Below are 26,364 nucleotides of genomic sequence, written 5' to 3' on the forward strand. Positions count from 1 at the left end.
GAGCAAAATTAGGTAATAGTCTCTTCAAGGAAATGAAATTTTATATATTTCATGAAAATTAGGGCATTTGTTAGCTTTGAGTCATATTAGATAACAAGTATTTTGTCTTTGAAAATTACTTTTGAAAATTGTAGCATAATCGTTGTATAGGAAGAATGACTAAAAAGGTTTTAATGATTATAATTTTTTTCTTAAAATCATCAAATGCCTAACCTTGTAAAGCCCTTGTTTGGATCACATGAACCACAAGTTTGGTGTTTGTCTGTTACAAGTAATTTACAACCCACATGCCTTATCCAACTCATAAAGTATTTGACCCTAAGGATGTATTTTAAGGATATCAAAGGATATATATTTTGTGAAGCAATTAGAAAAACCTACAGTATTTTCAGAAGAAATCTGAATTATAATCAAATTTTATTTGGCTCTCTCAGACACTTAATGAAAACATACTAACTAGTCATTTCTTGTCTTACAAGGTGATTTCAGTTTATGTCCACTCTCTGTTTAAATAACCAGACAGATCGTCCTCTTTCTTATTAATTAAAACTAGTATTTCAGAAGAATGTCAAAACTTTTCCCTGTCCAGATAAGTAAAATTAATAGAGAATTTAGCATGCTCAGCAAGCAAATACAAATGTTGCAATATTGAATACTGATATCATATTCACAGTAAAAACAGTCTTAACAGTAAGAAGTCTATTTGAATTTTAAAAATTGTGGAGGAGACTTTTTCAGCTCTTTGGTTGAGCCTTTATACTAAGTGTGACTTTCCTTCAGTAGAATTCATTATGGCATTTTCTAAAAGATAATCTTTCGTAAGCATTGGTATCCGAGAATCTGTGCTCACTTACCAAACAAATAATGAGCTACAGGAAGCAGCCAAGAGAAGGTCATCAAGTAGCTAGCATTAAACCCTGAGCAGTGTTTATTTCTTTTAAAGTTCTGGACATTTTTTTCTTAATCCCATCTGTTGGACAGCATTCATTTGAGTTGGCCATTAAATTGTACTACTTGGTGAAGCACTGGATAAAGAGAAGACTTTGGAAAGTTAGAGTCACAAGAAAATAAATCATCCACATCAACCAAACACCATAACCCCATTCAGAACATTCTGGTTTGAAAGCAAAATCCAGAGAAATTATTATATTCTGCTTCTATGGAAATCAAAGCAAAAAAATCAAGTATTTTGCTTGGATTTGAATGGAAATCAGCAACTCAGACATGCATCAGATGGTTTTAATTTGTTCTTTTGATGTGATTCAGATTTTCACATGAAGGCCAGATCCAGTAATACATTTTTATCTGAATTCAGATAGATTGTTCTTATAAGCCTATGAGATGATCAGCAGTGAGAGACTTTCACCAGAGTATGAGCATTCTTGGGGTTTTTTTCAGAAGAAAACAAGAAATGAGGCAAAAAGGTTTACTGTTAGTAAATAAACCAGTGCTATAAGGAAAAAGTAATATATCTATAAATTAATGATCAATCTTTCTGCAGAATCTTGAACAGCTTTTTAAAGATGTTGGTGGAGTGTTTGATCAATGTGAAGTCAAATAACTGGCCTGATCTACTTTCTGATTATATAATCTTTTATAGTAACTAAATCTTCATGCCTTTCCTCCTCTCCCCCACCCAATTAATAAACAGAAAAAAATGAAGAAGAAGAGCAAGAAGCAAAAATGGAACTTAAACGCAGACTCAGCAGAAAGGTAATGAAACTATGACTGTTAATGAGCATGTGTATTTTGAGATATACTTCATTTTTAAAATGTAGATCAGTGTTCTACATGTAAATCTGATATTTAGGAATGATCCTATTAACCTACTAACCATAAACATTCCTATTAACCTGCTAACTAGTCACTAACATTAAAATAAATATAATGCTTATAATGTGAATTATGTTTATATTAATAATTGCATAATGTGCTAATTTTGAAAAGTTGACAATCAAAAGTTCTAAATTACATTTGCCAATTATGAAAATAGCATAACCTGTGTGAAAAAATTTAAACACCACAAGAAACAGAAAAGACTGGAAAATCATGCAAATATCTCCCATTCATAAATAGCCATTATTAACATTTCAATCTATAGTTTTAAAAAATGCTCACACTTTCCACATGGTCTTTGAAATACTGAATAAATATTTGGTTATTATTGAAGATTCTGAGCTGAGTGAGTAATTTATAAAGTGAACTTAATCATCCAGCTTGCCTGCTGCACTGCTACCCAAGTTCACAAATGGTTTCGCTCCAAAACTCAGTCAGTTGTTACTACTGATTTATGAAAATAAAAATCTGATACTAGGACCATAGCTTTTTTCTTTAAGTATTAAAATAGTAATAGTCTTCAGAAAAATTAAGCACTATCAGAGTTTTCATTTATTATTAACACCTTGTTCAGACATTCTTTAGATAAACCTTTCACACCTGAATAAGGCAGGAAGAGTAAAATATGACATCTGCAGCAAAGTGTGTGACCTGACCCACATTTAATCTGGGCTGGCTGTGGAGTTCACAGCAAAAGCATTCGCAGGCATGTAGAAGAAGCACTCCATTCCCATTGGAAGGGTGGAGACTGTATTTCGAGAGGTTTTGGTTTTGATTTTTAGGGCAAAAGATCCTTAATTCATCTCTTTTTTTCCTCAAAGAGCCTAAACATCAAATAATAATCAAGCTGAGAAAGATGCTGTAAGCCATTCTAGAGATGGCTCTTCTAGCAATTCATAGCCATTAAGTTACCAGCTCACTCAGAGGGAGGGTATGGCAGCCCAGTCCAGTATTCTTGCCTGGAGAATTCCATGGACAGAGGAGCCTGGAGGGCTATAGTCCATAGGGTCACAAAGAGCCAGACGTGACTAAGGTGACTTAGCGTGCATGTTACCAACTACGGATAAGCAATAACTACCCCCATGCTCAGGCCACCCCTGTCATACATATGATCTTTTCTCAATCCGTTTGGGGGCTTCCAGGAGGGCTGCCCTACCTCCGATTGCCTGTACTGCACAGAGCTCCCTCCTACAGGTGCGAAAAATTCCATAGACATAATAGCCACCCTGGGACTGGCACAGCCCTGAAGGACAAGACTGGATGGAGAATTTCTAACCTGTGTGGCCATTGGTTACTTGCCTTTTGGGAAGTCGCCGGAGGCAAGGGTTTCTCTACTTCCTCAACCGTATCCACCCTGGAAAGGCAGTAAGAAGCTAACAATATATATATAGAACAGTAACTGAGACGATAACAAAACCCCTTAGATTGTTCCTTCCTTTGTCCATCACCTACCAGGGCTTTATGAATATAGAAGGAGCCAAGTTGCCATATCCCAGGTCAAATGGGTTCAGTGTGTAGACCCAGACTGTCTAAGAATCCCTGAATGCCTTGAATGTTAGAGCACTGACAGTTCAGCCTCTGGTTTTACTCAAGAGGAAGCTAAGGAAAGGGAATATTTTTGACTACAAAAGCATCCATTTTTTGGTGAGCGTGCTTAATTTTTCCAAAAATTGAGCCCATGCAAATATGGAATGATTCCAAAGAGGTCCACTTAGATCATAGATAGTCTGGCTGTATATATATATATATATATATATAGAGAGAGAGAGAGAGAGAGAGAGAGATATTATATACGTATATATATTATATACATATATACATTATACGGAGAAGGGAATGGCACCCCACTCCAGTACTCTTGCCTGGAAAATCCCATGGACGGAGGAGCCTGGTGGGCCGCAGTCCATGGGGTTGCTAAGAGTCGGACACAACTGAGCGACTTCACTTTCACTTTTCACTCTCACGCATTGGAGAAGGAAATGGCAACCCACTCCAGTGTTCTTGCCTTGAGAATCCCAGGGACAGGGGAGCCTGATGGGTTGCCGTCTTTGGGGTCGCACAGAGTTGGACGTGACTGAAGTGACTTAGCAGCAGCAGCAGCAGCATACATTATACATTATATACATATATTATACATTATATACATACATACATATATATGTATGTATGTATATATATGGAGAGAGAGAGAGAAAGAGACTGAAAATGAACCTTTTCTGTAAAACAGAGGACTGAGTCTACCTAACTGACAATACTGTGACACCTCCCAACTGAGAAAGGTTGCAAAATCATGAATCTTTATATTGGAGAGTGGATGATACCTGTCAACCAGGGGCTAAGTTTCTTTAGTGTCTTAAGAACCGTTTCTGTCTTATTCTTGGACTTGAGAGGGGTCCAGGAGAGGAAAGCAAATGCACACAGGGTATGGTAGATTAAATATAACTGTAAATTTGAATTTCACAAAGACCACAGACAGAATCCACCTAACTGGAAGTGTCTTAAAGGTTGCAGCTGGTTTTAAGCAGTTGTGACCTCCGTAAAGTGCAGTTTTCCAGCAAGTCCCCCTTCCTCATTCCTGCACACGGTTTCTCAGTGCCAAGGGTCAATGTCAAATCTTGGCCTGGGTCCTTAGACTCTCACAAAAGACTGTTGTAGGCTCACCCTTCACTGGACTATCTTTGTTATAACTTTGTACATCTGTGACTATGCAGGTATAATGTAGAAGGAACAGAGATTTTTATTCTCATTTCTACAGTTTGTAGGGCTTCTGTCTTGATAATTCAGTCTTTAAGCCAGCCATTCCATATCCGGATTACTATTGTGTCTGTACTGCTTCCTGTTCCCCATGTCAGAGATGCCAGGCAAGGTGGGGAAGATAGCATAATGCAGCCAGTTGCCAAAGATTGTGACCTATCTAACAAGGATGATTTTTATAGCCTCAAAATTAGGGCATACTGCTTTCTAGTTCTCATTAGAAACTCCCAAGATGCTGCTGCCTTTTTTTTTTTTTTTGATATCTGAAAGTGACCTTATAACTTTGAAGTTCTCTATAGAAAAACATGCCACCATGAGGCTGTAAATGGTTTATTGAACTATCCTTTTTTCTTTATCCTCCTGCAGCTCAGCCTGAGACCCACAGTGGCAGAGCTGCAGGCTCGAAGGATCCTGCGGTTTAACGAGTATGTGGAAGTCACTGATTCACCTGACTATGATCGCCGGGCAGACAAGCCCTGGGCCAGGTTAACACCTGCAGACAAGGCAAGACTTCAGTGGCATGAGCCATGCTTTTATTTATTTATGATTTTATTGCTTTTCTGAAATTGCCAGTACCTACTTACCTTCTACTTAGTCATCTTGGGAGATTAAGTATTACCAAATATCCTAATACTTTTCTGCCTTTGATTATTTAAGCCACTTAAGTGATATATTTAATATCGACATAGTTCTTTCAACTGATTTTCAGAAAAAAAAAACTTGTTCTTAGTTTCCATGTAACCCATCTGCAAACAAATCTGAATTGGGGTGGAAGAGTGCTTTCCCAAAACCATTATTTACCCTTACTCTTAGAAAATATACAAGTTATTCTTGGAAAAGGTATTGAGGTGTATCGAGGCTGGCACACATTTTCTATAAATGGCCAGAAAGTCAATATTTCCGGCTTTGTAGGCCATCCAGTCTTTATTACAATGGCTCAACTCTGCCTTTGTAGCAGGGAAGCAGCCATAGACAATGTGTGAGTGAGTGGATCTATATGTGGTCCAATAAAACTTTATAAAAACAGATGATGAGGCAGAACACTCGATGACATAAATCAAAGCAATATCTTCTATGACCCACCTCCTAGAGTAATGGAAATAAAAACAAAAATAAACAAGTGGGGCCTGATTAAAAGCTTTTGCACAGCAAAGAAAACTACAAACAAGGTGAAAAGACAACCCTCAGAATGGGAGAAAATAATAGCAAAGGAAATAACTGATAAAGAATTAATTTCCAAAATATACAAGCAGCTCATACAGCTCAATACCAGAGAAGCAAACAACACAATCAAACAGTGGGAAAGGGACCTGCAGAGACATTTCTCCAAAAAAAAACATACAGATGGCTAACAAGCACATGAGAAGATGCTCAACATCACTCATTATTAGAGAAATGCAAATCAAAACTACAATGAGATACCATTTCACACCAGTCAGAATGGCCATCATTAAAAAGTCTACAAACAATAAATGCTGGAGAGGGTGTGGAGAAAAGGGAACCCTCCTGCATTGCTGGTGGGAATGTAAACTGATATAGCCACTGTGGAAGACAGTATGGAGACTCCTTAAAAAGCTAGGAGTGAAACCACTATATGACCCAGCAATCCCACTCCTAGGCATATACCCTGAGGAAATCAAAACTGAAAAAGACACGTGTACTCCAGTGTTCATTGCAGCACTATTTGCAATAGCTAGAACATGGAAGCAACCTAGATGTCCATCAACAGATGAATGGATAAAGAATCTGTGGTACATATAGATATTGGAATACTACTTAGCCATAAAAAGGAACTCATTTGAATCTGTTCTAATGAGGTGGATGAAACTAGAGAGTATTATACAGAGTGAAGTAAGTCAGAAAGAGAAATATGAATATCGTATTCTGACACATATATATGGAATCTGAAGAGATGGCACTGATGAATTTATTTTCAGGGCAGCAGTGGAGAAATTGACATAGGGAACAGACCTATGGACACAGTGGGAGGAGAGGAGGGAGAAGGGGAGATTTACAGAGAGAGTAACATAGAAGTCTACAATACCATATATAAAATAGATAGCTAATGGGAATTTGCTGTATGATTCAAGGAACTCAAACAGGGGCTCTGTGACAGGCTAAAGGTTGGGATGGGGAGGGAGATGGGCGGGAGGTCCAGGAGGAAGGGGACATGGGTATATCTATGGCTGATTCTCCTTGATGTATGAAAGAAAGCCACAAAACTCTGTAAAGCAATTATCCTTCAATTAAAAACTTGAAAAAAAACAGATAGTGGACCACATTTGGCCTGTGGGTCATGGTTTACCAACCCTTAATCTCTTTCATGCCTCACAGTTCAGAAAAACTGCAATATAGAGAGGGTTCCATCATGAAAAAAAGACAATTTTATGAGTATTATGGTTACATAGTTAAAGAATTTTGCCAATCAGTTGTTTGTTTTTACATTTTTCATTTTAAAGTTTTCCTAATCTCCCAAATAAAGGTTTCTAATTTTTGTCTCTGAACAAAATTTGGTATCAAATAAACTCAGGTCATACCCAGTCTTAATATTAGAACTAGGCTTTTAGTTACACTCTATGCTGACACCATTTAATTGAATTCATTCTGTAAAGCACCTAGTGTGAGTCAGGCTCATATTAGAGATATGGAGTCAGTAATTCTTAGCTCATAAGAAGTGAAAACTAGGAAGGAGTAAGGTTACAAAGGAAGAGTGTTCCAAATGAAAAGGGATTCTGGAGGCTGAGAATAGCACCCAAGAAAGCAAATCAGTCCCTCACTGAAAGGACTGATGCTGAAGCTGAAACTCCAGTACTTTGGCCACCTGATTCGAAGAACTGACTCATTGGGAAAGACTCTGATGCTGGGAAAGATTGATGGCAGGAGGAGAAGGGGATGACAGAGGATGAGACGGTTGGATGGCATCACCAACTCGATGGACATGAGTTTGAGCAAGCTCTGGGAGTTGGTGATGGACAGGGAGGCCTGGTGTGCTGCAGTCCATGAGGTCGCAAAGAGTTGGACACGAATGAGCGACTGAACTGAACTGAACTGAAGCCTGCATGAAGAGCCATTAAGAAACACTGAAATGAAATGTCTATGAGGTGGGGAAAGAGAAGAGTTAGCCCAGCAGCCTGGGGAGGGGAGTGTCGGCTCACAAGTGGTTGGTTACGTAGTGAGAGGAGGCATTTTAACAGACTGACAGATGGAAGCCTGACTGTGGTGGGAACCCTGAGAATAAAACACAGTCCCAAGAGTCTTGCTGCGAAGAAGTATAAGCTAGTCACCTGAGGGAGAATGATTGGGAATGCTGCAAGCTTGAGTGAGTAGATTTGGAAAATAAGAATATCAAGAGAATGACTTTTTTTCTAATCTGTGGGAAATACTTGAGCAATCTTTTATGCCATGAGAAAGGAGCCAAAAGAAAGGGAAAGGTTGCCTCTGGGAGAAAAAGTCAGTGAGAGAGTGGTGCATAATCAATGGAGCAGCAACTCACTGCTTATGCAGAAAAGGTGAGGAGAAAACCCTTGAGGGTGGGATGGTCAGCGAGGCGGAGGAAGGTGCACTTTAAGAGGAGGCTTTCCCAGGAAGGGGAATCACGCGGATTGAGGGCAGCCATGAGGGCGTGAAGGAGACTGTGATACTCAGGTCCTGGGTCAGGCCCACCATCAATCACTACCATGTTTCCTGAAGGAACTGGTCAAGTTTATGGGTTTCCAAGAATTGCCTATAAACTACTTAATGTGGTCTCTTGCCCTTAAGCAAGAGAGACTCAGGTCATTGACTGTTACTCAGCTGACAGATTGGCTTCTCTGGAGGGTCTGAAGTGGTTTGTTTACATGTCTGGTGTCTTGGCGAAAAGTGAAAAGAAAGTGTTAGTAACTCAGTTGTGTCTGATTCTTTGGGACGCCATGAACTGTAGCCCCCCAAACTTCTCTGTCCATGGAATTCTCCAGGAAAGAATACTGGAGTGGTAGCCTTTCCCTTCTCCAGGGGATCTTCCTGACCCAGGGATCAAACCCAGGTCTCCTGCATTGCAGGCAGATTGTTTACCATCTGACGATGTCTCAGAGGCTAGGCTTAGCCCTGGGCTCAGCTGGGGCTGTCCACCAAGCCACCGACATGCGGCTTTTTCAGCATGGTGGCCTCAGAGTTGTTGTCAGATTTCTTACATGGTGGCTGGCTTGTCCCAGGGCACATGCCCAGAGAGAACCAGGTAAAAGCTGCATGGACTTTTCTGACCCAGCTTTAGAAGGCACCCAGCCTCGCTTTCCCAACATTCTGTTAGTTCTAAGCAAGTCATTAGGGCAGCTCAGATTCAAGGGGAGGGTAATTAGCTCTGCCTTTCAGTGGGGGGAATGGTGGCAAGGTCAGATTGCAGAAGAGCGTGTGAGCTGGAATTATTATTGCTGCCATCTTTAGAAAATGCAGTTTGCCATTTCCACCATTCCCAGTTGTTATGTTACTCAAATGTTGAACTTCAGAAAGGCAGGTAGAGGGCGGCCAGGTAAATGAGTAGAAATCACATGCAAGTGCACAGTGTACAAGCAGTGAGAATCTAAATGATTAACCACCCTCATATGTAAACTGCATTTTCCCATATGCTTGAAATACTCCTTCCTAACTCTTGTCTGTTATTGGAAGGTAAAGTTTATCCACCTCGAGCTATAATAACAGAGAGGGTTTTTTAACAAAAATAGATTCTTGTGCTGAACTTGTAGGCTGCAGGGGAGATGTATTTGGTCAGGTTTTATCCCGCAGGCTTAATGTCTGTTCATGAGTAACTTGAAAGCACACGACATTCACGTCTCCCTTGCTGATTGAACCCTGAGTGGCAGAGCTAAGCCAGGGGCCTCTCTACCCATACACGAGACTCATTTTCTCCCTTTGGCATTTTCTCTCCCCTTAACCCTGAGATTTCTGAAGGTCTCGATGACTGCATTTTTAGAACTGGATTTGTATTGTAGGTTTTTTTTCTTCCTTAAAGAAAAATAAGAACAATTTCTTTTTAGATAGAAAAAATGTTGTATACTTTTTAAAGATAGAAAGAAAAAAAAGACAATTTAAAATAATTCTTTTGCTGTACACCTGAAACTAACACATTGTAAATCAACTGTACTTCAACAAAAAATTTTAAAAAGAAAATAAAAACGCTTTTAATGTATAGTACTTTGTATACACACAAGTGACTCATGTTCATTAGCAGAAATCAGAATATTCAAAAATACAAGGTGAGAAAATAACAATTACAGTGCACATCAATGCATAATATTTTTAAGAGTTTCTAAAAATATTGTTTTTAACCTAACACTGGAAAAAGATCATTTATTTTCTCTTGATGTTAAAAGATTTGTATAGTGAAATGTTACTTATTGCCCAGAGATACTAAAAATATCAACAGTCTTAGGATATATTTTATTTTGGAATGAAAATGTATGCTAATCATCATTATTATAAAAATCATTTCTGGATTTCTGTTGCTTTTTACCTTAAAACATTTCATAATATATAATAAGATTTATAATAATATAGTTTTAGTTAATTGATAATAAAAACTTGTATTTACCTTTCATATTAAAAAGTTTTGCTTTTGAACTATATATCCCATGTAAAGAAAAAAAAAAAAACTATTGAAAGTAAATATTTCTACCTCTGTTCTCAGAATAAACACTGAACTTCCTGTCAGGCTAAAGAAGCCATCCTTTCTCTCTCTTTTGTTAGTGCTATTTTCTTAGCCCCTCTAAGATACCACTTTGCATTTAAAATTTCTTTGAACTTCAAGTGTAAAGAAAAGGGATCAGTGTCAATTAGTCAATAACCAATCAATGCCCAGTCTATGAAAACAGTGTGCCAGGTGCTCTGGGAAATGCCATAAATCTGGTGTGTGTTGGTCACTGTTTGCAACCCCATGGACTGTATAGCACATCAGGCTCCTCTGTCCATGGGATTCTACAGGCATGCATACTGGAGTGGGTAGCCATTCCCTTCTCCAGGGGATCTTCCCAGCCCAGGGATTGAATCTTGGTCTTCTGCATTGCTGGCAGATTCTTTACTATCTGAGCCACCAGAGAAACCCTTAAATCTGGTAGTCATGTTAAACTGCCCACAATGGGAAAGAGAAGTGGTGGGGGAAATGCCTTATTAATTGTAAACTCAATGGAGCTTAAGTCACCTTTAAGGTAAAATTTTTTATTTTAGAATATCTGTGCTCAGGTAGGTTGTTTGGTCGCTTAGTTGTGTCTGACTTTTTGTGAGCCCCTCATGGGGCTGCAGCATGTGAGGCTTCCCTGCCCTTCATCATCTCCTGGAGTTTGCTCAAAACTCATGTCCATTGAGTCAGTGCTTGAGTAGAGCACTAGAAACAAATACACATATAGTAAGATACATGTGGCCTATGTAATCTACATATGGCCTATATCAGTATCTGTGCTGAGGTAGACGAACCCTAAGGTGACAAGTAGAGCCAGAGAAGGCCGTCAACTTGGCTTGAAGACCAAGGCTCACACAGCAGTTGCCATCTCCCTGGGGTTGGCCATGGGTGGGGAAGGCAGGCTTTAGAGCTGGGTGCTTATGGATTTGATTCCTGCTTGGCCACTTGGTAGATGTTTGACCTTGGCCAAGTCATTTAACTTGGGTTTCCTCACAAGTAAAGTAGATCCAATTAGATCTATCTTGAGAATTAGGTAGGTTTTTTGTGAAGTTTCAGCTCATCAATAAATGGTAACTCTTACCAGTATTACATTCACGGTCAGGCTTGATAATTTAAGCTTTGTTCCCCATTGGTGACATTTTCACTACACATTGAAGCTTCAGTTTACAGTCTAGTCTAAATTTATCCAATGAAAGATAATCCAGAATTTTTCAGATGATACATGGGTTTGTCCAACAAGTTATCTAGTAGTCGTTTATTAAAAACCTCCTAATATATTAAGTATTATCTTAAATGCTGGGAACATAAGAATGAATAGAATATACCACCCTTCCAGGGATACAGTGTCTAAACAGGTCCTAGGAAAGACTGAGATTTTAATTCCATATGGAGATATTCTCTGGCTTGTTCATGCTTACAACAGCTGAGTATACTTACCTACCCATGGCATTGATCTTAACAAGTAGTCAAGAAATCCTCTCCATGTTAAATATCAGATTTTTATCAAAGAAATAAACAAAAGACATGAAAATGATGGGAGTTCTAGTTCATCCTGGCTTCACAGATTATGTTATTTGAAGAAGCAGCAAGGTCTGTGTATTCAGCAAATCACCTGTTGCCTCTGGCCAGGCTGACCCTTGAGTGGACTGGGTGTGATAAATAGATGTTCTGTGACCAGTCATCACAAGTAACCAGTCATCAGTTTTAAACCTAGTTCCAGTCTTTTTTGTTTTTTTTTCTTTAACCTTTCTATAATTCTCATGGTACCAAAAATTACTACTTGGTGCCAGTACTGTCTTCTGTGGGCTTGATTTGTTTCAGTCTTAGAAATAGCTAGTTTTGGCTGAATGGCTTCCCATGGTTGATAGAACTCAGCACCATTCAGGCTCCAATCCCACTAACTCTGCCTACCTCTTCCTGTCCCATTATCTTTCAAAAAAAATACCAGTCCCAGGACTTCCCTGGTGGTCCTGTGGTTGAGACTGCATGCTTTCAATGCAGGGGCCACGAGTTCAATCCCTGGTCAGGGAATTAAGATCCCACATGCTGCAGGGTGAGGCCAAAAACAAACAGACAAAAACACACACACAAAAACAACTCAAAAAAATATCAGTCCCATTTACACTTATGTGAATAGTTATTAGACTTCAATTCTGGTCTCATTTGTATAGAAAAGAGTTAAGATTATTGTCCATGTATTTCCCTAACATAAAGGGCATTTAATTACTTTTTTTTCCTTTCAAAACTCTCTCAGGAAACTTTCTCTTTAAATTATAAGAGGAAGTAACCTGTGGAATAAAGCCATGGTCTTTCTTCAGTAGATTTTTTAAATGAGTATTGCATTCCTTTAACTGCCTAGAGTCACATCTTCTTGATGTATATTTTCAAACAACCAGCCCCTGTAATTTCCTATCATATTCATTGCCTGTAATTGACTCGGCATTTCTAATCATAACCAGCGCACACAGCGTAGAGATCTCACACAATTATGTGGATGACATAGGCCCTGAAGTTCATTTTATTAGAAAGAGTGTGGAATTTGAAGTAAGAGGGCCTACCTGTCTCCATACAGAGTCGTCACAATATTAATGACTGTATCCCTGTGCTATACATGATATCCCTATGACTCATTTATTTTATAATGAAAGTTTGTACCTCTTAATCTCTCTCACCTATTTTACTCATCCTTCTTCCTACCCTCTTACCCCTGGCAGCCACCAGTTTGTTCTTTGTATCTATGCATCTGTTTCTGGTTTGTTATGTTTGTTCATTTGTTTTTTTAGATTCCACGTATAAATAAAATCATACATCATACGGTATTTATTTTTCTCTGTCTGACTTAGTTCACTTAACATAGTACCCTCTAGGTCTATCCAGGTTGTTGCAAATGGCAAGATTTCATTATTTTTATGGCTGAGTAATACTCCATTGTGTGTGTGTGTGTGTGTGTGTATGTGTGTGCGTGTATATGTACATTCATTTTTATCCATTCATCTATCAGTGGACACTTGAGTAGATGAAGGAAAGCTTTTTGATAGATGTTAATTGGTGATGAGTATAGAGTCTTTGCTGTTTTAAATATGTTTCTTTTTTGGCTATGTTGGGTTTTTGTTGTTGCACTCAGCCTTTCTTTAGTTGCAGTGAGTGGGGTCTATTTTTCTTGCAGTGCATGAGCTTCTCATTGCGGTGGCTTCTCTTGTTTCAGAGCACAGGCTCCAAGCGTGGGCTTCACTGTTTGCGGCATGCAGGCTTAGTTGCCCCTCGACATTTGGGATCTTCCCAGACTAGGTATCAAACCAGTGTCCCCAGCATTGTGAGGTGGATTCTTAGCCACTGGACCATCAGGAAAGCCCCATTCTTCACTATTTTAGCTCCTGGTTCTGGGTATCAGTTTTTACAGTGAGTAAAGAAGAGTGTCCTTACTGCTGATCTCATTTGTGAAACAAGGTATGTACTCTTATCACAGGGGACTTGGGCCCTGAAATATTTCTCTACTGGATTCATCCTCTTTCAAAAGCCAGTGGCAAGAACCATTGCCACAGTTCCCAGCCTCAGGTTCCTCATAGAAACTACAGGGACTGAGGAATAGATTTGGAGAGAAAAATAATCTGTGACTATAGGATTTAAACATAAGATTGAAAGCAGCATTGGGGAAAAGCTTATATATTGCAGAGTGATAGCTAGTGATGAGAGAAAGCCGGAGAGAAGCCTCAGGGATTTCTTCTGTTTTTTTCCTTTTCTAAAATACATCTTTTTCCAACCACAAAGTGTGTATGCTGTGCTCAGTCACTCAGTCATGTCCAGCTCTTTTTGACCCTTTGGATTGTAGCCAGCCAGGCTCCGTGGGATTTTTCAGGCAAGAGTACTGGAGTGGGTTGCAATTTCCTCCTCCAGGGGATCCTTCTGACCCAGGGATCAAACCTGCATGTCCTGTGTCTCCTGCATTGTAGGTGGATTCTTTACCTGATGAGTTATCGGGGAAGGCCCCCAATCACAAAGTAGATTTTCTTATCACCGTGATTTGTAACTTCATTCTGTGTTTCAGCTGAGAAGTCTGTTTCTCAGAGGTTCTGAGGATGCTTTTATGAGTATTTTTTCATTTACAAAACTTCTTCATAAGGACTTCCCTGGTGGTTCAGTGGTAAAGAACCTGCCTACCAATGCAGGGGACTCAGGTTCGATCCCTGTCGTAGGAAGACTCCACATGGTTCAGAGCTGCAACTACTGGGCCCGTGCATTCTAGGGCCTGTGCTCCATAACAAGAGAAACCACCGCAATGAGAAGCCTGCATACCACAGCTAGAGAGTAGCCCCTGCTTGCCGCAGCTAGAGCAATCTGCCCACTCCCAGCAACAAAGATCTCAAGTAGAAAAAAAAAAAAAATACTTCTTCATAGAAAAATTAGAAAATAAAGATAAGCGTAAAATTAAAACCAAAAAACCATCCACGATCTAGCCGGTATTGTTAATGGTAACCAGTGTTAACACGTGAATGAGTATTCAGCTTTTCAACCTGTAAGCATCTCTTCCAACCCCAGCATGCACATGGCTTGGATTATGTATTCAATAAATAATAATGGAAACAGCATTCTCCTCGATATTTTCTTTGAGTAGCTTTAAGTGCTGTGCTGAAATGTTTAATTCTAATTGTCTAAACTTTCAATACCAAAGAATAAATAGCAATTGCCTTCTCTGTAGCTCTGTGGCAGCTTGTCAAAGCCATGTTGCTGTGGGTGGTATGAAATGCAGAACTTTCATAGGAAAATGATACTGTTTCTCAGAAAAACTCATGACCTGTGCTATCCTTGTGGTCATCGAGGATGCGGTGGGTGTGTGACTCATAGATCAGGCCCCAGGGTGGGTTTGGCAAAGGCCCCCTTGCCCTCTGCCTTGTGAGTGACACTTGCAGAGATCTGTCCTGGTTTTTGTTTGGCTGTAGTATCGATACTGCATTTATCCCATCTTTAGAGGTGGGAACTCGAAATTCCTTTCTTCAAGATACTTCATAAAAGAATGTCTGCTTCATTGATTCTATACATGCTGAGGAAATGTGTGCTCTAACTAGTAATTCTGTTTATCTATTGTTTCCTACTTAGGCAGCAATAAGGAAAGAACTAAATGAATTTAAAAGCACAGAAATGGAAGTTCATGAAGAGAGTCGACAGTTTACCAGGTAGGTGAACGAGATGCAGTTGTGCAAATTAAAAATGAGTAAGATGGTAAATTTTATGTTACATGTATTTCATCACAATTTAAATTTTTTAAAAATATAGTTTAGCACAACACCATCTAGTGAACATTTCTGAAATTAAGTCCTTTTTTGTTTGTTTGTTTTCTTCCAAAGAAGTCTAAGTCATTCTAGAGGGCTGTGTTTTGGCTTCTTTCTTAGTTTTATATTCTGGTCCAAAAAACAAGCATCAGCATCATTTATTCTGCTCTTAAAGAGACTCAGTTGAAGTTTTATGCCCAGAACAGATGCTGGTGAAAGTTAGTGTGGGCACAGACATGTCTACTTTGGACTCACAGTAGACATAGCTTAGAATGGGTAGAAGCTCAGTTTTTAGAAGGCATAGCTTAGAAAGGAATCTGATTTTTACTGATGCCACAGAAGCTCACTATAGTCCTACCATTTTTTCTGCCAACACACTTCAGTTTCACAGGCTGCTAAAACTGGAAGAGGCTTGAGTGATCATATAGTCTGAGCCTCATACTTCATAGGTGTTCTGTTTGTTTCTCTCTTATGGGTTTAAGTGCTTTGCTATGTGTGTGTGTGTGTGTGTGTGTGTGTGTGTGCTCAGTCGTGTCTGGCTCTTTTGCCACCCCATGGACTAAAGCCCGCCAGGCTCCTCTGTCCATGAAATTTTCCAGGCAAGCTTCTTTTCCACTACAAGAATCTTGGAGTGGGTTGTCGTTTCCTACTCCAGAGGATCTTCCAACCCAGGGATCAAACCTATCTCTTGCATCTTCTGCTTTGGCAGGTGGATTCTTTACCACTGAGCCACCTGGGAAGCTCCTTTGCTATATATACGTAACAGATGTTCTATAAGATTTTTCAAAGAATTTGCATGTCAGTCAAATCTTTGAAGCCTGTTATCGTTCAGTCACTAAGTGGTGTCCTACTCTTTGCAACCCCATGGGCTACAGCATGCCAGGCCTCCCTGTCCCTCACTGTCTCCCAGAGTTTGCCCAAGTTCATGTCCTGAGTCAGTGATGCTATCCAACCATATCATCCTCTGCTGCCCTCTTCTCCTTTTGCCTTTAGTCTTTCCCAGCAGTAGGGCCTTTTCCAGTGATCAGGTGGACAAAGTATTGGGGCTTCAGCTTCAGCATCAGTCCTTCCAATGAGTATTCAGGGTTGATTTTCTTTAGGATTGACTAGTTTGATCTCCTTACTTTGAAACTTGAATTGTTTGAAAAAACAAAACAAAACATACTGGGACAGATAATTACATGAAGAATACCATGGTAGATCTTTCTGAAAAGCAAATACTGCTCCCAAAACTAGAAACAGCCTGTGTAGAGCAACCTTACATCAGGGTGTGATGGTATCTGCAGTGGGTTTGTTTTGTTTTTTTTTTTTCTTTGGTAACAGCTGATATGAAGGTAAGCTTTAAAAGTTTTTCCCACATATAGTGGTTAACACTCTTTAAAATGTCTTTAAAGACATTGGTGGGGGAGTGGGTGAATTAGATGAAGGGGATTAAGAGGTACAAGCTACCAGTAATGTACAGCAAAGTAATGTACAGCAGAGGAAATATAGTCAATAACATTGTAATAACTTTCTACAGTGACAAATGGTAACCGACTTATCATAGTGATCACTTCATAATGTATAAAAATACTGAATCACTTATGTTGTATATCTGAAACAAATATAATTCCCAGGTAACTCAGCTGGTAAAGAATCTGCCTGCAATGCAGGAGACCCCCCACCCCACCCCCGCTTGATTCCTGGGTCGGGAAGATCCCCTGGAAAAGGGATAGGCTACCCACTCCAGTATTCTTGGGCTTCCCTGGTGACTCAGACTGTAACGAATTCGCCTGCAATGCAGGAGACTTGGGTTCAGTCCCTAGGTTGGCAAGATCCCCTGGAGGAGGGCATGGCAACCTACTCCAGTATTCTAGCCTGGAGAATCCCCATGGACAGAGGAGCCTGGCAGGCTACATACAGTCCATGGGGTCGAAAAGAGTCGGACATGACTGAGCAACTATGCACACACAAGTCAATTACAGTTCCATTTTCTAGAAAATTAAATTTCCAGAGAAGGAAAAAGTGTTCATATCACTGAGATAAATATTCCTTGCTTAGGTATTCTTTAAAACTTGGCAGTAAAGCAAATGTCTCCTGATATTTTTCCATTAATTTATATTACATCATTAGTGTTGCATTATGGTTGAGATATATTTAGGCTCTGAGACTTATAAAAATAATACTTATGATTTTCAAATTGTTTTCAGTATTTCTTTAAACAGTAAGAGGTTTGGTAAATGCTGCTGAGTCTTAATCAAAATAATACAAACATATGATAATGTTTTACGTTTAGAAAATTACTCATATGGAAGATTATGGTGCTCTTAGCCCCAGTTATCCTTAGAGGGAATAAACACGCCATGAATCATGACCTGGCTCTTTAAATGGAACCCGACATAGAGCAACTCAATTATTAGCCTTTCTCATTAGTGCCAGGTGTTATCTGCTTATAAGAGGAAGCCTTCCCTTCAAAATCTAAACCTATTAGCTGCCTGCGGATTTAGGGTGGTTAATAAAAGGATTGAGACAGCACTGCTTCATCTGTCCAGGCACCTCTTTATCCAGAGATAATCTCCCACACAGTGATGTGTTAGTCAACTCTAGGAGGACCCATTCCCACATTCCCATTCCCTTCCTTGGCTCTGTATCTCCAGAGAGAGTCATAAAAAGTTGGTAACATTGGTTGTCTCTGGGAGGGAAATTAGATGACTAGGGGCCAGGCACGGTGGGGAGATGATACTACTTACCCTTCTGAACCTTTTGGATTTTTGAAACATGAGAATGTATCACCTTGTTGAAAATGTTTTTAAATTTAAAAAAAATGAAGGATCCATTTCCAGAGTTGTCTTTCTGTCAATGAGGTTTCCAGCATGGTGGTTTTTCATGAGTGTGCTGGCACTAATATCATGACACGCCTGCTATTGGTGTACCGAGAAGACACTTCTAAAAACTCCATCATGAGTACGTTCTCTGAACGTTTGACCTGAAGATGGATTGTAGCCCATCCATCTACAGTGGAAAGGGCCACTCTTTCATCTGATTTCTCCCAGTTTCTCCAGATACCTCTTGAAATTGAAATGCATTCTAGGGCCATATGAGAAACATGAGGATAAGTGGTCCATATAAGAGTTCATCCTTTGGCTTGCAAGGTACCAAGCTCTAACCTCTGTTCTTTAGAACATTTTCAGCTTGTCCAGCCACATACTGTTTTTTCTCCCCGCCCCAGAAGCTGCCCACCTGGTCCACTGTTCAAACCCCAAAAGACCATTTGAAGAGCACTGTATAATTAAATAGGGCCAGTGCATTCTGGAAAGAAATCACCATGGCAAAGAAAACCCACTTCCCCTTTCCAAAGTAAATGGGATTTCTACAATTTAAAGTAATTCTTTAAATTATAAAGACATATAAATTGTTTGAAAAGACTTTACATAAAAAATAAACTTTAAAATGGTTACAGCTGAATGGTAGAATCTATGACTAGTTTGTAACCTTTGAATATTCTATTTTCCAAATTTTTTAAAATGTCAACATATATCAGACTTATAATCAAGAGAGAATATTGCTTTTAAAAATAAACATCGAATTTTGTAAACAAGAACATTTTTAGAGCATGCAAAATAATACTTTCACACGTATAATTCTCTGTGGGTGCATGTGTGTGTGCGTGGGTGCTAGTTGCTGTGTGTGTCTGACTCTTTGGGACGGTAGCTTGCCAGGCTCCTCTGTTCATGAGATTTTGCCAGTGAGAATACTGGAGTGGGTTGCCATTTCCTCCTCCAGGGGATCTTTCTGACCCAGGGATCAAACCCACATCTCCTGCATTGCAGGAGGTTTATTTTACCACTGAGCCATCCGGGAAGCCCCTTATATAATTTTATTAGTTTCTGTATTATTTGCTTAATATATTAAGCAAAGAATCATTAAATTGATAACTCTTAGAATCAAAATGGGCCTCAAGAGATTACTGGCATAATGTTAAGTGGAAAAATCCAGATACTGACTAAAGTATACGTATATAGCAGTGGTTTGTTTTAAAATGCAGATGCATAGGAAAAAGATGGGGAAATAACATTAAAACAGCCATAAAAAGAATGAAATATTGCCATTTGTAGCAACATGGATGGCCCTAGAGAATATCATATTAAGTAAAGTAAGTCAGACAGAGAGGGACAAATATTATCTGATATCACTTATATGCAAAATCTAAAAAATACAAATGAACCTATATACAAACCAGAAACAAACTCAGACATAGAAAACAAACATGTTTACCAAAGGCGAAAAGAGGGTAGAAGGGCCAAATAGGAGTGTGGAATTAACGTATATAAACTACTATACATAACCTAGATAACAAGAATTTACTATATAACATAAGGAATTGTATTCAGTATCTTTTAATAACCTGTAATGGAAAATAGTCTGAAAAAAGTCTTTATATGATTGAATCAACTTGTTGTACATCTGAAACTCACTCAATATTATAAATCAACTCTACTTCAATAAAAATAATAAATGAATAGACAGATAAAAGTAAGTAGTGCCAAGTCTTAAGGAAAAAAAACAACTCTTAATGGTGTGTCATAGACTGGACCTATAGGGGGTTTTTCTCTACTTTTCAAGTTTTCCTAATGTAGTTATGCTGAGAAGTGTGTTTGTGCATGTGTGTGTGTTTAAAGTAATTATCTAGGGACTTCCCTGGTGGTCCAGTGGTTAAGACTCTGTACTCCTAATGCAGGGAAATCGGCTTCAGTCCCTGGTAAAGGAACATGCCACAACTAAAATAATACTGCATGCTGCAACCAAGACCTGGCGCAGCCAGATAAATAAATATATTTTTAATATAGTAATTATCTCATTCTGTGCCATCTTGAGCTATTATAGCCTGTGTAGATTTACAGATAAATTAAACTACCCTTTGAGCTTCTACACAGGCTTATCAAAATGCGACATGGCAAGAACTATACTTGTGACCTCAAGAAACATTAATTCAGTGACTTCCATCATGGTCCCGTGGTTAAGACTCTGTGCTTCCAGTCAGGCAGCAAGGGTTCGATCCCTGGTCAGGGAACTAAGATCTCACATGCCGTGCATTGTGGCCAAAAATTAAAAAAAAAAAAAAACATGAATTAGGGGCCCTCCATAGAGAATGAGAAGGAAATGGCAAATCACTCTAGTACTCTTGCTTGGAGAATCCCATGGACAGAGGATCCTGGCAGGCTACAGTCCATGGGTCACAAGAGTCGGACGCGATTTAGCAACTAAACCACTACCACCACAGAGAATGAGAAGGCTGCTTCTGTAGAGATACTCTCTCGAGGGCTCCATTTCCTTGCTACCTGGACAGAAACTGAAAAGAATTGCAAAATGTCGCTTAGACCACCAGAGTTGTAAGCATGGCTTAGTATTTGGACTCACGAATTCCCATCCAGCATGTGATCTGACTTCAGTTGAACAAGGAGCAGTGGTCTAGGAGAATCTCCTTATTTGTTTAACATAACTGTATGTGCCTCGACCATTAAACCCTTTTAAATAAAGAGGAAATTAATTACTCAGGATTTCTGAATATATCAACATCAACTAGGAGAGTACAGGAAAGTAATGTTTTACACTTAGAGAGTCATTTCATATTTTATATTATCTGAACTGAATTTATAGGAAGGTGAAGAAATTTTTATGTATTTGTGGAAGAACCATTATGGGAAAGAGTTATTTTTACCTAAATTCTGCGACTTAAAGTTAGTTTTTTGCTTCTATTCACTCTCTCTCAAAAGTATGAATATAAAAAAAAAATTATTGACGTTTTTAACAAGAAGAAAATATAGATAGCTTCCAAGTTTGAGTTTCAGGAAAGTTCTGAAAAAGGGGTAGATGAAAAGCGTAAGTATCGTGAGGGCACAGTAATTCTATTTATCGCTTCATCAACTTGAAGCCTAAAGCCAAGCTGTCATTCTGTCAGGTAGGCAGACTTCCCCGGAAGTAAAGCTGAACTTCGTGTACCTCAAAATGAATGCCAACCACTGAGCGGTACCAAACTTAAGAATAATTTTGCCTTTTCAGCACCTCTAACCACAAAATGTTGGAGTTGATTTTGAAGATAAGATGCCTAATTTAAACAGGATATAAATGTTCCTTTCTGATTGGATAGTGTAAGAAAATATATGGGTATTTTGACCAGATCTGGGCAGTGCTTATAAGGAGAGGTTACAGTTCTGACCCCCCAGCTTTGCTAGCATATTACTGCATTCAGAGTATTGGTTAGCCATCATCTTCTCCTCCCCAGTCTAGACGCTATGCTGATGGCCTGATTTTCCAACAAAATCCAGTCTGTGAACTCATTCTGTAATGGGATCCATTGGCAAATAGTGTCTGCAGAAAAACAAAAAAAAAATTTATAATGTCCTGCTAATTTTTGGAAATTAAAAGCAGGACACTTTCCAGATAAATGCTCGGTTTTAAAAGGTTCTAAATCTTATCTGGTCCACTGGCTACTCCCATTATTGCCCAACCCAATTTCTTTCTTTTTTTTTTCCCTTTTATTTATTTATTTTTTAATTTTATTTTTAAATATTTATTTATTTATTATTTGGCTACACCGGATCTTGGTGGCAGCATGCAGGATCTAGTTCCCTGACTAGGGATCGAACCCAGGACCCTTGCATTGGGAGGTCTCACCCAACCCTATTCTTAATTTACTGTCTTCCTCCCAGAGACATTACTGATTGAAGAGAAAGCCTCTTATGTCAGCTTTCACCATACTTGTTCCTGGAACCCAAGACCAAGTGAAGATTAGGACACTGTGGAATGATTGGTCCTGCAAATTTGGAGAGGCCTTAAAAATTGCTAAATTAGATGAGTTTATATTTAATTCCCAAGAGGGAAAAATGAATCCAGCAAAGAGGGATCTTTGCTCAGTCAAGGTGTGAAGATCCTGCAGGTGCGGTATGTTTGTGTTGTCAGGGCTCCCAGGGCTCCTCCTCCCTCCCTCCTTGTGGTGTGGGTGGTGCTCCTCTTTCCTGCTTCTCGTTTCACTCTCCCTGCCGCCCCCCACCCCAGGACATCACTGGCCTGGCTTTTTCTGGTAATTGAGAAAGTGTGTGCTGAGCCCATTTTCATCTAGTTCTCTTTGTGGCAAAAGGCAAATGTGTTTGAGACAACTGTAGCAATCAAAGTGTAGCCTGGAAATATGGACTAAGATTTTTCTCTGGTCAGAATTGATCAAAACTAGTGGGTGTAGAAATCCAACTGATTACGTTTTCCATTCTATTCTACCCAGAGGACAACAAAAGTATCCTTTGAATGAAAGCATGGAAGACAACTGAGGAGACTTAGCATGCACGCACACATAGATAGACATGTTTTAATCTCATAGCCTCACATAGGCTAGGAATACAGAGTCTAGAGCCTGGGCTTCAAGCTCTCTGCCTTGAGTACATGACTGAGCATCCCTGTGCCTCAGTTTCTACATCTGTACAAAAAGGATACAGGAGTACTTACCTCATAGGATTATTTTGAAGATTACACATAGTAGAATTTAATGTGTGTGCTCAGTCATGTGTGACTCTTTGCAACCCCGTGGACTGTAGGCTGTCAGTCTCCTCTGTCCATTGGAAATTTTCCTGGCAAGAATACTAGAGTGGGTTGCCATTTTCTCCTCTAGAGGATCTTCCCGACACAGGGCTAGAACCCTCATCTCATGTCTCCTGCATTGGCAGACAGATTCTTTACCACTAGTGCTACCACATTTAGTAGGTATTATTATTATCTGCCTTTCTTTCACATTTTATATGTTTGATTTAAAGAGGTTTTCAATTACTCTTGAAACATTTTTATACAATTTTATAACAAGTTATAACATTTTATAACATTTTAACAATTGTAAAATTTATTTTACAATTTAACAATTGTTAAATTTATTTAACATTGTAACAATTTATAACATTTTATAACAATTTCCATAGCTTTTCTTCAGGTTATAGTTGACTCTTCCTAGAAAGCATGATGGAATATCATATCAAATGGGTTATCATGGATTAGTATATACTCAGTTGTAATTCGGAGAAGGCAATGGCACCCCACTCCAGTACTCTTGCCTGGAAAATCCCATGGACGGAGGAGCCTGGTAGGCTGCAGTCCATGAGGTAGCTAAGAGTTGGACACAACTGAGCGACTTCACTTTCACTTTTCACTTTCATGCATTGGAGAAGGAAACATCAACTCACTCCAGTGTTCTTGCCTGGAGAACCCCAGGGATGGGAGAGCCTGGTAGGCTGCCGTCTATGGTGTCGCACAGAGTCAGATATGACTGAAGCGACTTAGCAGCAGCAGCAGCAGCAGTTGTAATTAATGATAAGTGGATCTCATGATTAAATTCTTCAGTTACATAGAATTACTTATAGAACAAGTACTCAAATAACCAAGTGCACCTATATATATGTACTCAGTCGTTCATGTGTTAGCAAGTATTTATGGAGCACAGAGAGTGAGTCATAATTTTCTGGACCCTAGGAGTTTAGAACATGTCAAAGTCCTCACTCACACATGCTTGTGTTCTAGGGAGGGAGACAGACCGTTAGCAAGTAAATGAACAAATAGACAATAATCATTTCTTTTCTTTTTAAAAGGGTGGGTGCTCTTTTTTATTTTAAATATTTATCTACCTGGCTATGTTGGGTCTTAGTTGCGGCACATGGGATCTAGTTCCCTGACCAGGGGTCAAACCTAGGCCTCCTGCATTGGTAGCATGGAGTCTTAGCCATGGGACCACCCAGGAAGTCCCTAGACATGATCATTTCAGACAGTGCTAAGTGCTATGAAAAAAAAATGTAACAGGATGCTGTGCCAAGAGCGAGGGTGGATATGGATAGGATGGCTAAGAACGGGGTCTCTTGAGGAAATTAAACTTACTCTGTGATTTAAATGACAAGAGGAAGTTGTCAGCACTGTTTGGGGAGAGAAAAACACTTCCCCTAACGGTATCAGCTAATGTAGTGGGGAGAGCTGCTGCAAGAGGCCTGAGGTGGCAAGGAGTTTGCATGATCAGAGGGCAGGAATAAAGCTCAGGTGACGGAAACAGTCATCTCGTCCCTGTGTAACACTGCAGAACATGGGGGTTCACACACCTGCCCAAGGCTGTAGACAGAACAGAGTCAAGAAATGAACTCACAGTAGACTCATCCCTACTTGAATCACAGCGTGTTTGCTCATTTTGGAAAACTTGGTATAACCTATTTTATTTTGACTTCTGTCGAACGTGCCGAAGTAATGTCATGTCACAGGCTCCATACGTCCTTCATATAGCTCCAATTATCAACTTATAGCCAATCTTGTTTCATCTGTTCTTACGTCTTTAATTTTTCATTTTTAATGCTTGATTCAACATAGCAACATTTATTAAGTAATACCATATGCTAGATATTGTATTCTATGAGTATATGAAAGTGAGCCCAAGTCTTTTTCTCAGCATCTCATGATCTAAAAGGAGATACACCCACACCCACACACACACACACACACACACACACACACAATGATCAGTGACTGGTATAAACCAAATATTGTGGGTACACAGAATAGAAGCAATTATTAATTTTCTGAGAGGTAAAGGAAAAAGAAGTTTGGGGAACTCACAGAGGAAGATTGTAGGAGATAGAGATAGGAGGAAAGATAAGGATAAAGGAAAAAGTGGAGAGCCTTTAGGAGGGCAAATGATTGGAATTTAGGGTATTTGGGGATTGATTGTGAAGTTAGAAACATGGGTTGGGCCACATCCTGAAAAGCCTCAGCCATCACTTTAAGAAATTTAAATTTTATCAATAGTGGGGAACAGTGCAATGATATTAACAAAGATCTAGGATGATTGGATCAGTATTTATGGTAATAATGCCAGTGACAGTGTGGAGCATAGGTTTGATCTCCCAATCTATGAGCCTGAGACAGGGAAATTAATTTGGAGTCTAGGCAGATGAACATTAAATTTTACTTGAACAAATGAACATGAGAATAGGCAAGATAAATGGAATACCAAGTAGAATTGCTTAATTGTGGAATCACAGAAGTAGGCTGAAGAAGTGAATCAGACAAGGACTTCTGGAGAAGATGGCTTTTGACCTTGATCTTAGATATGAAAACATATGGAAAATGAAGGGAGTGATTGCAATATTAGAAAGGAACATGTTCAAAAGCAGAGGGCTACAAAATCACAAGGACTGTTCAGGAACTCTCACAGAGGGGCATGAATCCAACCAGCTAGCTAGCATGCTGTTAATATTGTTAGTAGTTTCAGCAAAAGGTGGTGAAGGCTTGACTGAATCCAGAGACAGGTAGTTGGGGCAGGACTTGGTGACTAATGAGATGTGGAGGGTGAAAGGGAGAAAGTTGCGATCTTAGGCTTCTAGACTGAATGTATTTTTAAAGGTATAACATTTAACAAAATAGAAAGCATAAAGGCAGGTTCACAAGGAAAGATAATTTGTATATCTATATACATGCTTAGCATGTTGCCTGTGGAACATTTGTAAGGAAATGCCTGGGAGGTGTTTGAAAATTCAGGTATAGAAAGTACATTTGGAGTCCCCAGCAGGAAGTGAAGAGAAGCCAAAGCTAATAGTGACTACATGATGGTGTTTTCCTTTTTGTAATGACAAATCAGGTGTAACCAAATCCTTTATGAAACATCTCACTTTGTTCAATATAGTGATTGATATCAAGATATCAAGATAGTGATGTTTTGTGTATTGTGTATTGTGTATTGTGTATTGATTGCTCTGTATCTCAGATGATAAAACCAGCATCTTTTGCAGAGCTGTCTCTGTTTTCCCACATGACATTTATAACGATTTTCTGTTAAGACAGTAATTTATTAAGAGAACAGTAATTCAG

At 39.2% G+C, this 26,364-nt stretch overlaps 1 protein-coding gene across 10 annotated transcripts in view; it reads left to right on the top strand.

Annotated features, from left to right (window-relative positions):
• PHACTR2 (phosphatase and actin regulator 2) overlaps positions 1-26,364 on the top strand; it is a 299,218-nt gene that overhangs the window by 266,078 nt on the left and 6,776 nt on the right. For all 10 annotated transcript variants that reach the window (XM_086318144.1, XM_086318140.1, XM_086318145.1 and 7 more), the window contains 3 exons: positions 1,652-1,713; positions 4,957-5,094; positions 15,332-15,408. In XM_086318144.1, coding sequence (XP_086174270.1) covers positions 1,652-1,713; positions 4,957-5,094; positions 15,332-15,408 — 277 coding nt within the window. The remainder of the gene's footprint in view (positions 1-1,651; positions 1,714-4,956; positions 5,095-15,331; positions 15,409-26,364) is intronic.

Source organism: Bos grunniens, chromosome 9 (genome assembly GCF_055505025.1).
Source record: "Bos grunniens cultivar Pamir isolate PY7600 chromosome 9, Bosgru_T2T1.0, whole genome shotgun sequence".
Taxonomy (NCBI): Eukaryota; Metazoa; Chordata; class Mammalia; order Artiodactyla; family Bovidae; genus Bos; species Bos grunniens.